The 18295-nt window shown below is 41.2% G+C and overlaps 1 protein-coding gene across 2 annotated transcripts in view; it reads left to right on the top strand.

Annotated features, from left to right (window-relative positions):
* The first annotated feature begins 204 nt into the window (after positions 1–204).
* The window catches only part of LOC125099906 (protocadherin alpha-C2), a 111902-nt gene continuing 93811 nt past the window's right edge, over positions 205–18295 (top strand). For both annotated transcript variants that reach the window (XM_047729528.1, XM_047729529.1), the window contains exon 1: positions 205–2688. In XM_047729528.1, coding sequence (XP_047585484.1) covers positions 295–2688 — 2394 coding nt within the window. In that variant the 5' untranslated portion in view covers positions 205–294. The remainder of the gene's footprint in view (positions 2689–18295) is intronic.

Genomic DNA, 18295 nt, shown 5'->3' on the forward strand with positions numbered 1-18295 from the left:
CAATACGTATTTGCAGTGAAAAACCTCACGAAATGAAACAAAACAAAACAAAACCCATCAATGGAAAATGTGAAGACCTAATCATTTCTACAGTTACACCTTCATGCACATGGTGTCGCTCTTCACTGAGAACATTTCCGAGAAGAACGTGCCTCCGCTTCCTCCTTCCTGCAGAAAATTTGGCAGATAGTGGAAAACCTCTGTTGAATCCGCCCCTCAGAAGCCCGCGAGAGTCAGTTTGCGGTAAGGTATAACTTATACTTCAGATTACCTTTGAATCCTTTTGAGTGTACCATGCTGTTCTGGCGAGGAGGCCCTGGAACCCCGAGTCTGCTGCTGTTGCTTCTGCTCCTCGCAGCCTGGAAGACTGGGAGCGGCCAGGTTCACTACTCAGTCCTGGAGGAGGCCAAACACGGCACCTTCGTGGGCCGCATCGCCCAGGATTTGGGGCTGGAGCTGGCGGAGCTGGTGCCACGCCTGTTCCGCGTGGCGTCCAAAGGCCACGGGGACCTTCTGGAGGTAAATCTGCAGAATGGCATTTTGTTTGTGAATTCTCGGATTGATCGGGAGGAGCTGTGCGGGCGGAGTCTGGAGTGCAGCATTCACCTGGAAGTGATCGTGAACAAGCCGTTGCAGGTTTTCCATGTGGAGGTGGAGGTGAAGGATATTAATGACAATCCGCCTGTGTTTCCTGAAAGTAAGAAAAGGATAATCATTGCAGAATCTAGACCCCCAGAAACTCGGTTTCCACTAGATGGCGCATCCGATGCAGATATTGGAGTAAACTCGGCCTTGACCTACCGAGTGTATCCCAACGAGTATTTCGCTTTGGACACACAGAACAATCGTGAACAGACGTCTTCGTTGTCACTTGTATTGAGGAAATCATTGGACAGAGAGCAAATTCAGGAGCATAACTTAGTATTGACAGCCACTGATGGGGGTAAACCGGAGCTCACCGGCACAGTTCAGTTGCTGATTACAATTCTGGATGTGAACGACAATGCCCCAGAATTTGACCAATATATTTATAAAGTGACAGTATTAGAGAACGCATTTAATGGAACATTAGTGATCAAGCTGAATGCCACGGATCTTGATGATGGTACGAATGGAGACATAATCTACTCATTTAGAAGGCCTGTATCGCCTGCGGTGTTATATGCATTTATCATAAACCCCAACAGTGGGGAAATTAGAACAAGAGGTAAACTAGATTTCGAAGAAAAGAAGTTGTATGAAATATCGGTGGAAGCAACAGACAAGGGGAATATTCCAATGGCAGGTCACTGTACCGTTTTCGTGGAAATACTAGATATAAATGATAATACCCCAGAAATTACCATAACTTCTCTGTCACTTCCGGTGCGAGAGGATGCTCAGGTGGCCACCGTCATCGCCCTGATCAGCGTGTCTGACCGTGACTCTGGAGTCAACGGGCAGGTGACCTGCTCACTAACACCCCGTGTCCCCTTCAAGCTGGTGTCCACCTTCAAGAACTACTATTCGCTGGTGCTGGACAGCGTTTTGGATCGAGAGAGCGTGTCGAACTATGCTCTAGTAGTGACCGCACGGGACGCAGGCTCGCCTCCGCTCTCCGCCACGGCCAGCGTGTCCGTGGAAGTGGCGGACGTGAACGACAACGCGCCGGCGTTCGCGCAGCCCGAGTACACGGCGTTCGTGAAGGAGAACAACCCGCCCGGCTGCCACATCTTCACGGTGTCGGCGCGGGACGCGGACGCGCAGGAGAACGCGCTGGTGTCCTACTCGCTGGTGGAGCGGCGCGTGGGCGAGCGCGCGCTGTCGAGCTACGTGTCGGTGCACGCGGAGAGCGGCAAGGTGTACGCGCTGCAGCCGCTGGACCACGAGGAGCTGGAGCTGCTGCAGTTCCAAGTGAGCGCGCGCGACGCGGGCGTGCCTCCGCTGGGCAGCAACGTGACGCTGCAGGTGTTCGTGCTGGACGAGAACGACAACGCGCCCGCGCTGCTGCCGCGGCCCGGCGCGGGCGGCGGGGGCGGCGCGCTGAGCGAGCTGGTGTCGCGGTCGGTGGGCGCGGGCCACGTGGTGGCGAAGGTGCGCGCGGTGGACGCGGATTCCGGCTACAACGCGTGGCTGTCGTTCGAGCTGCAGCCGGCGGCGGGGGGCGCGCGCAGCCCGTTCCGCGTGGCGCTGTACACGGGCGAGATCAGCACGACGCGCCCCCTGGACGAGGCGGACCCGCCGCGCCAGCGCCTGCTGGTGCTGGTCAAGGACCACGGCGAGCCGGCGCTGACGGCCACGGCCACCGTGCTGCTGTCGCTGGTGGAGAGCGGCCAGGCGCCAAAGGCGTCGTCGCGGGTGTTGGCGGGCGCCGCTGGCGCCGAGACGGCGCTGGTGGACGTCAACGTGTACCTGATCGTCGCCATCTGCGCGGTGTCCAGCCTGCTGGTGCTCACGCTGCTGCTGTACACGGCGCTGCGGTGCTCGGCCCCGCCCAGGGAGGGCGCGTGCGGGCCTGGGAAGCCCACGCTCGTGTGCTCCAGCGCGGTGGGGAGCTGGTCGTACTCGCAGCAGAGGCGGCAGAGGGTGTGCTCTGGGGAGGGCGCGCCCAAGACTGACCTCATGGCCTTCAGTCCCAGCCTTCCACCTGGTCTGAGTTCTACGGAGGAAACCGTTGAAAGAGAACCAGACATAGAACATTTGAAAGAGGTGAGTTCGTATTAGAAATTGCCTTACTCTTTTAGCCTAACTCACAGCTTTATCGTTTAAGGTTCTTCATTCTCAGTTGTAACATTATTCTTTAATTTTGCTTGTCGTCATGGTATTTAATGAGTGTTATTGACATTATGGATTGAGTTATTGTTCCGATTGGGGCTCCTGGGGTGGCTCAGTTGGTTAAGCTTCGAACTCCATTTCTGCTCAGGTTCTGATCTCAGGGTCGGGAGATTGAGTCTCAGGTGGGGCTAGCTCTAGGCGTTGAGCCTGCTTAAAGATTCTCTCTCCCTCTCTCTGCTCCCCGCCCCCAGCGCCTTGTTGAAATCGTTAAGTAAAAGCCACAGTAAATTACCCGTAATGCTAATCATTTGTAAGGTTTTTCTTAGTTTGTAAGTATTTATTTCCTATGTGCACATTTACAAGAAACCATACATTATGAATACTTGAGCGTTCAGAAAGGTTTGTTTTAATAAGGCTAATTAGAATTTTTTAAATATTTTATTTATTTATTTGACAGAGAGAGAGAGATCACAAGTAGGCAGAGAGGCAGACAGAGAGAGAGAGGAGAAAGCAGGCTCCCTGCCAAGCAGAGAGCCCTATGCGGGACTCGATCCCAGGACCCCGAGATCATGACCCGAGCTGAAGGCAGAGGCTTATTAACCCACTGAGCCACCCAGGCGCCCCAAGGCTAATTAGAATTTTTTTTTAAATATTTTATTTATTTATTTGACAGAGAGCTAGAGAGAGAGCACAAGTAAGCAGAGCAGCAGGGAGAGGGGGAGAGTGATAAGCACGCTCCCTGCTGAGCAGGGAGCCCGATGCAGCCCGATCCCAGGACCCCAGAATCATGACCCGAGCTGAAGGCAGCCGCCCACCCAACTGAGCCACCCGGGCGCCCCTGATTAAAACATTAAAAAATTTAAAATTATTTATTTATTTATTTATTTTAAAATTTAAAAATTTTTAAATGAATGTCTTTATTTTAAAAATTTATTGATATACCACATATGTGTTTTATTTATTTTTTAAAAGATTTTATTTATTTATTTGACAGAGAGTGAGATCACAAGTAGACAGAGAGGCAGGCAGAGAGAGAGGGGGAAGCAGGCTCCCCGCTGAGCAGAGAGCCTGTGCGGGTCTCGATCTGAGGACCCTAAGATCAAGACCTGAGCTGAAGGCAGAGGCTTAACCCACTGAGCCACCCAGGCGCCCCTATGTGTTTTGTTTTAAAGACCACATAACCTTTTATTACAAAAAATGCCCTTTAAAAGTTCATTTTAAAAAACACTTTATTTACTTGAGAGAGAGAGAGCACAGAGGGAAAGGGAGAGGCACCCCCCACCCCCAAACAAGGAACCAAATGCAGGGCTCCATCGCAGGGCCCTGGGATCATGAAGGAGCAAAGACAGATACCCAGACGACTGAGCCACCCAGGTGCCCCAGTTCATTTTTGTTTCTTAAAAAAAAAAAACTCCTTTGATTTGGTCCCTCCTCATTTCCTTCTGGTCATCTCACCATTCCCGTCAGGTATCCAGTACAAAGGAAGCTTGTGATTTTCTTTGCACACATTTATTTGCAATCACTTAATAGCTCCACACATGTGTACGTCTTTTAGATTTTTTTGTTGTTTGTTTTAGAGAGTTTATTAGGACAGATAATGCACTTTATATTTTTTAGTCACCAATGTCTTTGGAAATCCCTACAAATCTGATATATATATATATATTTTTTAGATTTTTATTTGACACAGAGAGAGAGATCACAAGTAGGCGGAGGGGCAGGCAGAGAGAGAGAGGAGGAAGCAGGCTCCCCACTGAGTAGAGAGCCCGATGCGGGGCTCGATCCCAGGACTCTGGGATCATAACCTGAGCCGAAGGCAGAGGCTTTAACCCACTGAGCCACCCAGGTGCCCCCAAATCTGATATTTTTAATAGCTGTCTAGTCCCCCGTAATGCAGAGTGAATCACTGATATATTCAGTTATTCACCTGTTGACGAACCCTGCATTTCAAGTGTTCTTTAGCCCTCATAAGCCATGCTGTACTATTATTTACATATTCCTAAAATATTGGTGCTTTTATTTCCGTGAAATTCACTTTCAGATGTGGAATGGACACATCAAAGTGTATTAATAATTTTAATTTTAAAATGTGTTGCTAGAGTACTGTTCAAGTACTTTTAATTGCCACCAACAAGTTATGAGCACCCTTTCTTGTCTCTAAAATCAGTCGTGGTTTTATATCTCATTGTTACTTTAATTTTAATTCCACATACCACCAGTGAATTTGAGCATATTGTCATTTGTATTTGGTTCTCTTTGATTTGTCAAGTAAATTACTTTGTCCATTAAAAACTTGAAAAGTTTTTTTTTTTTTGTTTTTCAGTTAGGGAAAGTTCTTTGTAAAATATAGATATTAACTGTTATCTTCTACCTATTTCACAAATATTTTTTCCTCCTATACAATTTACATTGATGTGTTTATAGATATTTTGCCAGATAAAAATGTTTTTCATAATTCTATATTAATTTTTCTATATTTTTCTTTTATGGATTTTATAGTCTCCATGTTTAGTTAGGAAGATGCTAATTTTTTTTAGGAAGATTTAATTTTTTTTTTAAAGATTTTATTTATTTATTTATTTGACAGAGAGAGAGATCACAAGTAGACAGAGAGGCAGGCAGAGAGAGGGGAAGGGAAGCAGGCTCCCTGCTGAGCAGAGAGCCCGATGCGGGACTCGATCCCAGGACCCTGAGATCATGACCTGAGCCGAAGGCAGCGGCTTAACCCACTGAGCCACCCAGGCGCCCCAGGAAGATTTAATTTTTATATGGATCATCCAATAATTAAATTAGGAAACATTTATTTCTAATTTAAGTTTATTTGAAAAATTGAAATATAATTGACATATAACATTATATTCATTTCAGATGTACAATGTAATTATTTGACATTTGTATATATTGGGAAATGATCACCACAATAAGTCTAGTTAATACTTATTACCGTACATTGTTATAAAATTTTTTTCTTGTAATGAGAACTCTTCAGATTTACTCTTTTAGTGACCTTCAAATATGCAATTCAGTATTATTAAAAATAGTAACTATTCTGTGTATTATTTATTTTATAATCAGATGTTTGTACTTTTGCCCAACTTCAACCATTTGCCTACTCCCATCCACTGCAAATGGCAAACACCAGTGTGTTCTCTGTATCTTTTAGTTTTTTCTTTTTAGGTTCCACATAAGTGACATAGTTTTTCTTTTTCTTTCTTCTTTTTTAAAAAAAATATTTCATTTATTTACTTGAGAGAGAAAGAGAGAGAGCAGGCACAAGCAGGGGAGGAGGGACAAAGGGAGAGGGAGAAGCAGACTTCCCACTGGGCAGGTTGCCCAATGTGGGGGTCCATTCCAGAACCTTGGGGTCACAACCTGAGCGAAAGACAGACACTTAACTGACTGAGCTACCCAGGTGCCCTGTTTTCTTTTTCTTTTTAAAGATTTATTTATTTTAGAGCAAGAGAAGGAGAGCCTGGGAGAGCTGGGGGGAAGGGCAGCAAGAGTCTTAAACAGACTCCGCTCAGCACAGAGCCTTCTCCATCTCACGACCCTGAGATCATGACCTGAGTGGAAACCAAGAGTCTGATACAACTGACTGTGTCACCAGGTGCCCCCAAATTATTTCTTTTAATGTAGTTATTTATTGCTATAAATTTCCCTCTTAGCCCTGCTTTTGCAGCATCCTATGAGTTTTGGTACATTGTGTTTTCATTTTCATTTGTTTCAAAATATTATTTCCCTTTGATTTCATCTTTGGCCCACAGTTTTTTAGGAATGTGTTATTTTTTTTAAAGGAGTGTGTTATTTAATTTCCACATATTTTTGAATTGTCTAGTTTTCCTCCAGTTATCAACTTCTAGTTTCATATGATTGTGGTCAGAAAAGCTACTCTGTATGATTTGAGTCTTTTAAAGTTTGCTGAGACTTATTTTGTGACCTAGCACATGATATATCCTGGACAAGGTTCCATGTGCTCTTGAGAAGAATGTGTATTCTGCTGAAGTTGGTGGGTATGTTCTGTACATGTCTGCTAGGTCCATTTGGTCTAAAGTAGAGATAAAGTTCAGTGTTTTCTTATTTAGTATCTGTGTGGGTGATCTATCCACTGATGAAACTGGGGTTTGAAGTCCCCTGTTATTCCTGTGATGTCTATTACTCCCTTCAGATGTGCTATTATTTGCTTTATATATTTCTGTGCTCTGATGTTGGGTAGATGCATAAAAATTGTTACATCTTCTTGATGACTTGACCCCTTTCTCACCATGTAATGACCTTCTTTGTCTCCTGTTACAGTTTTTTACTTAAAGTCAGTTTTATCCGATACAAGTATAGCTATTCCCACTCTCTCTTTTTGTTTCCATTTGCATGGAATATCTTTTTCCTTCTCTTCATTTTAAACCTGTGTGTGTCCTTGAAACTGCTGGAGGCGGCATATAGTTGGATCTTGTTTTTAATCCATTCAGCTGCTCTATGCCTTTGATTGGAGAATTTAATCCATTTTCATTTAAAATAATAATAGGTAAAGGGGCGCTTGGGTGGCTCAGTGGATTAAAGCCTCTGCCTTCAGCTGAGGTCTTGATCCCAGTGTCCTGGGATCAAGCCCCGCATCGGGTTCTCTGCTCAGCAGGGAGCTTGCTTCCCTCTCTCTCTCTCTGCCTGCCTCTCTGCCTACTTGTGATCTCTATCTGATAAATAAATAAAATCTTTAAAAAAGAATTTCTAAAAAATAGTAATAATAATAGGTAAGGACTTACTATGTCCATTGTTTTCTGGCTGTTTTATAGTATCTCTGTTCCTTTTTTCCCCACTGTCCTGCTATCTTCCTTTGTGAATTGATTTCCTTTTCTTTATCTTTTGTGTATCTTTGATTTCCTTTTCTTTATTCTATGTCTATTATAGTTTTTTTTATGGTTACCTGTACTTTAATTGAAGCATCTTATAGACATAAGCCTATTTTAAGCTGACAACAGCTTGGCTTTTTTATAAAGATTTTATTTATTTATTTGAGAAAAAGGGAGCATAAGCGGTATGAGGGGCAGACGGAGAGTGAGAAGCAGATTCCTTGTCAAACTGGGGACCTGATATGGGGCTCTATCCCAGGACACTAGATCATGACCTGAGCTGAACGCAGACACTTAACCAACTAAGCCACCCAGGCACCCCAGTAAGTTGGATTTCATCACATGCAAAACTCTACTCTTTTACTCCTCCCTATTTTATGTTTCTATTGTCATAATTTATGTCTTTTTATAGGGTGTATCCATTAACAAAATTATAACGATTTCTATTTTTAATATATTTGTTCTTTAACCCTTAGAGTATGGTGGTTATCACACCACTATATTACAATATTGGGTATTGTTAATCTGACTCTATACTTACTTTTACCAACATATGGTATGTTTTCATATATTTTTATGTTACTAGTTATCATCGTTTCATTTCAGTTTGAAGAACTCCTTTCAGCATTTCTTGTAAGGCAGGTCTAATGGTGATGAACTCCCCAAGCTTTTGCTTATTTGGGAAAGTCTTTATCTCACTTTCATTTCTGAAGGATAACTTTGCTGCATAATGTTTTCTTGGTCAGTGGTTTATTTTTATTTCAGGACTGAATTACATCACCCCATTCTCTCCTGGCTTGCAATGTTTCTGGTGATAGCCTAATGGGGGTTCACTTCTAAGAGAGAAATTGTTCTCTCTTGTTGCTCTTAAAATTCTCTTTGCCTTTAATCTTATATAGTTTTATTATAATTTGTCACAGAGAAGATTGTTTTGGAGTGACATTTTGGGGTGACCTATTAGCTTCATGAACTTGGATTTCAAAATCTTTCCCCATGTCCGAGAATTTCTCTCTCATTATTTCCTTAAATAAGCTTTCTACCCCTTTCTCTCTTCTTCTGAGATTCCAGTGATAATTTCTTTTAAAGGTGTCTCCGGGGCCCATGGGTGGTTCAGTCAGTTAAGCATCTGTCTTCAGCTCAGCTCATGATCCCAGGATCCTGGGATCAAGCCCCATATCAGGCTCCCTGCTCAGTGGAGACCCTGCTTCTCCCTGCTTGTGCTCTCTCTATCTCTTTCTCTGTCAAATAAACAAGTAAAATTAAAAAAAATTTTTAAAATAAAGTTGTCCAATAAGTCCTGTATATTCCATAGATTTTCTTCATTCCTTTTCACAATTTTTTTTAGCTCCTTGAAAAAAATTTTTAAAATTTAAATTCAGGGGCGCCTGGGTGGCTCAGTGGGTTAAACCTCTGCCTTCAGCTCAGGTGATGATCTCAGTGTCCTGGGATCGAGCCCCGCATCCCCCTCGTCGGGCTCTCTGCTCATCAGGGAGCCTGCTTTCCCCTCTCTCTCTGCCTGCCTCTCTGCCTACTTGTGATCTCTGTCTGTTAAATAAATAAATAAAATCTTTAAAAAAATTTAAATTCAATTTAGTTAACATATAGTGCATTATTACACGAATAGAATTTAGTGATTCCTCAGTTGCATAAAATACCCAGTGCTCATTACATCACGTGTTCTCCTTAAGGCTCATTATCCAGTTACCCTATCCCCCCCCCACCTCCCCTCCAGCAACCCCCAGTTTCTTTCCTATAGCACTTCTTTTGACTGGGGATTTTTTTTTTTTTTTTTTTTTTTTGGACTGGGCAATTTAAAATGCTCTTTGTTGCTCCCTCTAGTGTCTATCTGCAGCATTTTAGTTTTCTATGTTCTATAGCAATAGTTGTCCCTTGTTCTCAGTGGTCACTAGGCATCCAGAGTGTGCTGGTTTCCTGTCAGCAACCCGAGTCAGATAAAACAGATACCAGTTTCTTAGGCAGCTTTCCAAAATCCCAAAAGTCTGGACACATCCTCACTTTTCTCCCTCCTTCCAGAAGGAGAAAGCTGTCCCCTTGGTATTTTCTTTTGTTCTCCATAGCCTTCAGGCAACCAAACTATGCCAGTTCGATCAGTTCTCTGATTGGGGCAATATAGAAATTAGTCCTTTAAGGCAGCCTTCTGAGAAGTTGATACATTGGACACATGCTGTGCTCTTTTCTTTCCTCTGGAAGGGCCAGTGGCAAGCCAGGGTATTCTTTCTTGGTGCTGAGGTGGGTCAACGTTGGTGCAGGGCTGATGTGAGCCAAGTAAAATTTATTCTTTGTACTTGTTTCAGCATAGCTATTTCAGCCTTGTGTTCACCTGGGGGTACTCCAGCTTTGTAACTGGACTCTAGAATCCTCATAAAGGAATTTTGGTCTGTATATTGTTGCTAATTGTATTTTTGTGGGAGAATAAGGGCTGGGAATTCCTATTCTGTTATTTTGCTGGCATCATTTTGATACACTCTGAGTTAATTTTTGTAGATGGTGTGAGGTAGTGGTCCACCTTCATACTTCTGCAAGTGGATATCCAGTTATCCTGGCACCATTTATTGAAAAGAACTATTCTTTCCCTGTTGAAATGTTGGGGAACCGTTGTTGGAATTCAGTTGATCAAGGAATGCCTTCCTGTCGGTAGGGCACAAGACTCTTGATCTCTAGGTTGTGAGTTCAAGCCCCATGTTGGGTATAGAAATTACTTAAAAGTGAAATCTTTAAAAATAAGAAAGAAAAGAAAATCAGTTGATCAATAAATGTGGGAGTTCATTTCTGGATTCCCATTTCTATTCCATTGGTTTACATGTCTGTCCTTATCCCAGTACCACACTCTCTTCGTTATTATACTTTTGAGGCAAGTTTTAGAAATTATTCATTCTCCAACTTTGTTCTTTTTCTCAAGATTTTCTTGGCTCTTCTGGGTGACCTGCATTTCCATATGCATTTTAGGATCGGTTTGTCAGTTTCTTCAAGGAAACCAGCTTACTTTTTTTTTTTTTAAGATTTTATTTATTTATTTGACAGACAGAGATCACAAGTAGGTAGAGAGGTAGGCAGAGAGAGAGGAGGAAGCAAGCTCCCCGCTGAGCAGAGAGCCCGATGTGGGGCTCGATCCCAGGACCCTGGGATCATGACCTGAGCCGAAAGCAGAGGCTCTAAGCCACTGAGCCACCTAGGCGCCCCACCAGCTTACTTTTGATAGGGAGTATGTTGTAGACCCATTTAGACAGTATTTCCATTTTAACAGTGTAAAGTCTTCTGATCCATGAACATAGGATTTTCCCCATTTAGATGTTATTTAATTCCCTTCTTTTTAATTTAATTAATTAATTACTTGTCTTTAAAGATTTTACTTGCTTATTTGACACAGAGAGAATAAGCAGGGAGTACAGCAGAAGGAGAGGGAGTAGCAGATTTCTTACAGAGCAGGGAGCCCAAAGCGCTTGGATCCCAGGACCCTGGGATCATGACCTGAGCTGAAGACAGATGCTTAACCAACTGAGCCACTCAGGTGCCCCTTCTTTAATTCCTTTCAACAATGTTTTGGAGTTTCCAGAGTACACATTTTATATTTCTTTTGCTAAATTTATTCCTTAATATTTTCTTTTTTAAAAAAGATTTTATTTGTTTATTTGACAGAGATCACAAGTAGGCTGAGAGTCAGGCAGAGTGAGAGGAAGGGAAGCAGGCTCCCTGCTGAGCAGAGAGCACGACCTGGGGCTTAATTCCAGGACCCTGGGATCATGACCTGAGCCGAAGTCAGAGGCTTTAACCCACGGAGCCACCCAGATGCCCCCTTTTTTAAAAACATTTTTTAATAGATTTTTCATTTCATTTTTTATTGGTTCATTTTTACAATAGTTAGTGTATAAAACATAATTGATGGGTTTTAATATTAATCTTTTATCCTATAACCTTTCTGATGTCATTTATTTGTTTTGCAGTTTTTAGTGGATTCTTTAGGATTTTCAATATACAAGGACAGGTCATCTCTAAATGGAGATAGTTTTAATCTTCCTATCCATTCCATCTGAGTGTCTTTGATCTTGGCTTTGAATTGGGCTAGCTAGAGCCTCTATGTTATTGTTAGCACAATTTTGAATAGAAGTGGTTAGAGAAAACTTTCCTGACTTGTCGCTGACCTTAGGCAAAAGCACGCTGGTTTTCACCTATAACTATAGTATTACCTTTCAGTAGGTCCATGAAAATGACCCCTCTTTAATTTCTGGTTTTACTAATTTTAGTCTTGTGGCTTTTTCTCTTCGTCAATATAGCTAAGGTTTTGTCAGTTTTCTTGATCTTTTCAAAGAACCAAATTTGGCTTCATTGTCTTCCTCTTCAATTTTCCACTCTATCTCATGAATGCCCCTATCAGGATAAGGAAATTCCCTTCTCTTCCTAGTTTGATGGTTGATTTTATTATGAAATGGTGTTGGATTTTGCTAAACGATTTTTCTGCATGTATTTAAATGATCATGTGGTGTTTGTATTTTAATCAATTGATATATCACTATGGGCTGAATTGTGTCCCCCCAAAATTCATGTGTTGATGTCTGAACCCAAGTACCTCAGAATATATTTGGAATTATATTTGGAGATATATATTTTTAAAATTTATTCCATTTTTTCAGTGTTCCAAGATTCATTGTTTATGTACCACACTGAGTGTTCCATGCAATACGTGCCCTCCTTAACCCACCACCAGGCTCACCTATTCCCCCACCTTCCTCCCCTCCAAAACCCTCAGTTTGCTTCTCAGAGTCCACAGTCTGTCATGGTTCATCTCCCCCTCTGATTTCCCCCAATTCATTTTTCCTTTCCTTCTCCTAATGTCCTCCGTGTTATTCCTTATGCTCCCCAAGTAAGTGAAACCATATGATAACTGACTCTCTCTGCTTGACTTATTTCACTCGGCATAGTCTCTTCCAGTCTCATCCATGCTGATAGAAAAGTTGGGTATTCATCCTTTCTGATGGAGTCATAATACTCCATAGTATATATGGACCACATCTTCTTTATACATTCATCTGTTGAAGGGCATCTTGGCTCTTTCCACAGTTTGGCGATTGTGACCATTTTTTAAGAAGTAATTGACGTAGGCTTGCCTGGGTGGCTCAGTTGTTGGGCATCTGCCTTTGGCTCAAGCACCATCCTAGGGTCCTGGGATCAAGCCCCATATCAGGTTCCCTGCTCAGCGGGAAGCCTACTTCTCCCTCTCCCACTCCATCTGCTTGTGTTCCCTCTCTTGCTGTGTTTTTCTCTGTCAAATAAATAAATAAAAATTTTAAAAAAGAAGTAACTGAGTTAAAATGAAGTCATTAAGGTGAATCTTAATGCAATATGACTGATGTCCTTTTAAGAAGAGGAAATTAGACCTCTGCCTCTGCTCACACCCTCTGTCTCTAAAATAAATAAATCTTAAAAAAGTAAGGGAAATTAGTTCAACAACACATACAGAGGGAAGACCATGTGAAGTCACAGTGAGGAGATGGCCATTTACAAGCCAAGGAGAGAAGCCTTGAAAGATATTAACACTGGTGCTACATTGATCTTGAATTCTAGCTCTCAGAATTACAAGAAAGTAAATTTCTGTTGTTTAACTCACCCAGTCTGTGATACTTTGTCATGGCAACCTGTACAACCTAATATATATGACATTTATTGATTTTCAGATGTTAAACCAACTTGATGATGGTGTATAATTCCTTTTATATATTGCTTAATTTGGTTTTCTGGTATTCCATTGAGTATTTTTGTGTTTATATTCATAAAAGATAGTGGTCTATAGTTTTCTTTTCTGGTCATGTCTTTTGTTTTGGATATCAGGGTAATATTGCCCTCAGAATGAGCCAGGAAGTGGTGCCTGGGTGGCTCAGTGGGTTAAGCCTCTGCCTTTGGCTCAGGTCATGATCTTGGGGTCCTGGGATTGAGCCCCACATTGGGCTCTTTGCTCAGCAGGGAGCCTCCTTCCCCATCTCTCTCTGCCTACCTCTCTGCCTACTTCTGCCTGCTTGTGATCTCTCTCTCTGTCAAATAAATAAAAAATCTTCTAAAAAAAAAGAATGAGCCAGGAAGTATTTGTTCTTCTTTTTTAAGAAAAGATATTATTTGATTATTTATGAGAAAGCAGGGGAGAGGAGGAGCAGAGGGAGAGGGACAAGAAGATTCCATGTTGAGCTCTGAGCCCTACATGGGACTCGATCTCAGGACCCTAGGATCATGACCTGAGCCAAAACCAAGAGTAAGGTGCTTAACCAACTAGCCATCCAGGTGCCCCTTGTTCCTCTTCTATTCTTTGGAAGAATTTAAAGAACTGCTATTAATATTTATGAAAATGTTTGGTAGAATTCATTCATGATGCCTTTTGGTTTTTTTCCTGTGTAGTTCTAATGTTACTAATTCAATCTATTTACTTTCCATATGTCCGCTCAGATTTTCTACTTTTTTTTTTTACCCAATTTTGGTATTTGTGTATTCTAAGACTTTTTTCATCTAAACTACTCATTTATTGGCACACAGCTGTTCATAGTATTCTCTTATCTTTTTTATTTCTTTAAGGTTTGTAGTAATGTCTTCTTTCATTGCTGGTTTTAGTAATCTTCATTTTCTTGATTTTTCTCTTGGTCAATCTAGGTAAAGTTTTGTCAATTATGTTGATCTTTTCAAAGAACCAACTTGTGCCTTTGTCATCTTTCTCTACTGTTTTTCCTCTTTTTATTTCATTTATTTCTTCTTTAATTCTTTAATTTGGTTTGTTTTTATTTTTCTGGTATCTTAAAGTAGGAGGTTAGGTAATTGATTTGAAGTATTTCTTCCTCTTCAGTGTCAACATACATTCCTTTGAGCATTGCTTTAGTTGCATTCCATAAGTTTTCATGTATTGTGTCTTTCATTTCATTTATCTCAAAGTGTTTCCTAATTTCCCTTGTTCTTCTTTGACCCATGGTTATTTTAGCATATGTGATTTAATTTCTACATATTTCTGAATTCCCTAAATTTCAGTTTGTTATTGATTTCTAATTTTATTCCATTACGGTCAGATAACACATTTTGTATGGTATCAGTCCCTTTAAACTTACTGAAGTTTATTTTATGGCATAGTGTTGGGAAGGGCATTCTCATGTGCAATCTTTTTTTTTTAAATGATTTTTTAAAGTTTTTTTTTTAATTTATTTGACACAGAGATAGAGAGTACAAGTAGGCAGAGCAGCAGGCAGAGGGAGAGGGAGAACTAGGCTCTCCGTTGAGCAGAGAGCCCGATGTGGGGCTTGATCCCAGGACCCTGGGATCATTTAACTGACTGCGCCACCCAGGCACCCTTCATGCGCAGTCTTTCAGATTTCACTTAGTCATGTAAGAATGGGTCTTGGGCTTGGAACACTTCCTTACCAAGAAATGGAGTCTACACAGCCTGTGATAGTCTTATCATCTTGTGTGGGAATATCTTTCCCTCTTCAGACTCACTGAAGCTCTTGTCTCTGCTTGGAGCATGTGAATCATGTGGCACCTGACCAAGCCCACTGTTATATCTGTCCTCTGTGAAGAGGAGAAAAGGTCTTTCTACTGTGGTACAGGAGGGGTGCACAGAGAAACCCACTGGCCGTGGGGTACTGATGCCCAGTACTGAAGCTGATCTTGGTCTGTCTTTTCTCTATGTAAATACAATGTTGTTCCCTCCTGCTTGACTGTATTGTGTTCTTCTTGGCAACTCTGATGCCAAGATGCAATGGGCAGAAGTATTTAGAGTCCTCCCTTGGGGTTGATACCTGGTGCACAGTAATTTGCTTGACACTTAGCATGTGGTCTGTTATGGAGAATGTTCTTGTGCAGTTGAGAAAAATATATATTGTGCTGTCAGTGGGTGAGTATTCTGTAAATGTCTTTTTGGTCTAGTTGGTTTACAGTGTTTTTAAAGCCTTCTATTTCCTTACTGATCATCTATTTAGGTGTTATCCATTGCCAGAATTAAGGTATTAAAATCTCTAGCTTTTAGTATTGAATTATCTATTTCTTCTTTCATTTCTGTTAGCTTTTGCTTTATGTATTTGGGGGCTCTGTTGTTAACTATCTATATTCTTATAATTGTCATACTTTCCTAATCAACTGTTGTCGTGATGAAATGTCCCTCTTTATTTCCAGTAATATTTTTGTCTGATATTAGCATAGCCGCTGCAGCTCTCTTGTGGTTGCTATTTTTATAATATATGTTTTTCCATCCTTTACTTTCAATTTATTTGTATCTTTGAGTCTAAAGTTGCCTTCTGTAGATGACATATAGTTGGACCTTGTTATTTTAATATGTAGTCTGATAATTCTGCCCAAGAGTGAACCTGGTGATGTAGTAAGGAATCTCACCAAGTTCTCACAGTGAAAGATCCCCTTGTGACTCTGGCAGTGAGACAGATGTACACGTTTATTTTCTAATCTTTCTTGTAGTATTTATGGAGATCCCATTTTGGCTTAGTTTTGATTACTACTCATTATTGAAAGTAGTTCCTTTAAGACTAGCTATCTGCAGGTGAAGAATGTAAATGGATGGGCTAGCAGAGCTCTGGACTAACATGAAGGTATCCTTATTAATGTTTGGTAGAGTGGTTTGTGTGTACCGTAGTTTCTGCATATCTCCAACTGATGAGAATTGGCAGCTGCAGAGCAATTTGTTATCCAGAATTTTCTCTTCACCTTACTACATACATCCTTAGCTTCACTCTTGAAATAATAGTGCTTCTGCTCTCTGTCACATTTAGTCCTGCTTTCTCTTATATTTTGTGCTGACAAATAGGATGATAGGAGAATCCTGCCTGATTCAGCCTGTTTGCCTAGATCTTTTTGTTCAGTCTGGGGAGGAAAAATTTTCCTTCACCCTTCAAGCTTCTTGTGGCTGGTCTAAGAATTAAATTAACATGAGACAGATTAACAGGAGAAAATAAAATTTGATTAACTACATGCAGGGGAATCCACATAAACATTAGAGATTCCAAAGATAGTTAACAAAATGAAGTACATATATGACTTTCTGAACTAAAGAGAAAGGGGTAGGATCTAAGGCTTCAAAGGGGCAGAAGGCAATTAATAGGAAGAATAGAAAGAGTAGGTTCCTCAAGAAATTTAAAAATAGAACTTCCCTATGACCCTGCAATTGCACTACTGGGTATTTACCCCAAAGATACAGATGTAGTGAAAAGAAGGGCCATCTGTACCCCAATGTTTATAGCAGCAATGGCCACGGTCGCCAAACTGTGGAAAGAACCAAGATGCCCTTCAATGGATGAATGGATAAGGAAGATGTGGTCCATATACACTATGGAGTATTATGCCTCCATCAGAAAGGATAAATACCCAACTTTTGTAGCAACATGGACGGGACTGGATGAGATTATGCTGAGTGAAATAAGTCAAGCAGAGAGAGTCAATTATCATATGGTTTCACTTATTTGTGGAGCATAACAAATAGCATGGAGGACATGGGGAGTTAGGAGAAGGGAGTTGGGGGAAATTAGAAGGGGAGGTGAACAATGAGAGACTATGGACTCTGAAAAACAATCTGAAGGGTTTGAAGAGGTAGGGGGTGGGAGGTTGGGGGAACCAGGTGGTGGGTATTAGAGAGGGCACGGATTGCATGGAGCACTGGGTATGGTACAAAAACAATGAATACTGTTATGCTGAAAATAAATTAAAAAATGATTAAAAAAAAGAATAGAAAGAGTAAGTGTCTGGTAAACAAATGTGTGCTGGGTCATCCAAAAAAAATATGACATTGGGAAGGCTTTGATTAAACAGGCCTTGCTAGCTTCTTCCCTGTCTACCATATCATATTATACTGCAGTTATCTATGGTGATAGCTCCCTTCCTGGAACAGGTCTTGTAAATTATTTTAGGCAGTTAGAGGGGAGACTTTTTTAAAAAGCCCTCTGTTTCTTAAAAATAACCAGCCTATGAGGAGCACCGGTTGTCATATATAACTTTGAAGCATTTAATTTTACAACTGAAACTAATATTGGACTGTATGTTAATTAACTAGAATTTAAATGAAAACTTGGGAAAAAATAATCAGCCTAAAATAATACACCAGCCAAACAGACACATTTTGGGATGGCAAATTATGCATCCCTGTCGTTCCAAACAAAGAATCATTGGTTTTGTTTTTCAGTGTGAACCACTACTCTGGAAAACTCCAGTCTATCAGCTCTTCCCAAGTCTCCAGTGGGACGAATTCACTCTTAGCATTTTCTCATATCTTGGTCCAATTTTCATGGCACTTGGTAACTTCTCTTCATATATATTATGCTTGAAGTTCATTTGTTTTATAGAGTTTCATCAAAGATGAAAGCTGATTATGTCACTGAACCCCTTTAGTTCTAATTATTTTTCTTTATTTTTCTGGGATTTCATGAGTAGAAAATTATATTGCCTATAAATTTATCATCTAACAATATATGTTATTCTCCTTTCTAACACACATACACATTTCTTTATTTTATATTGATTAGCCTAGCATATCCAAGTCAGTATTGAATAATAACTATGACATGATGTATCTGGTTATGCTCATGATTTTTCACGGAAATTATTCTGGTGTTTTATTGTTTAAAATGAAGATGGGGGATGCCTGGGTGGCTCAGTCAGTTAAGCATCTGCCTTTGGCCCAGGTCATGATCCCAGGGTCTTGGGATCAAGTCCTG

Source organism: Lutra lutra, chromosome 5 (genome assembly GCF_902655055.1).
Source record: "Lutra lutra chromosome 5, mLutLut1.2, whole genome shotgun sequence".
Lineage (NCBI taxonomy): Eukaryota > Metazoa > Chordata > Mammalia > Carnivora > Mustelidae > Lutra > Lutra lutra.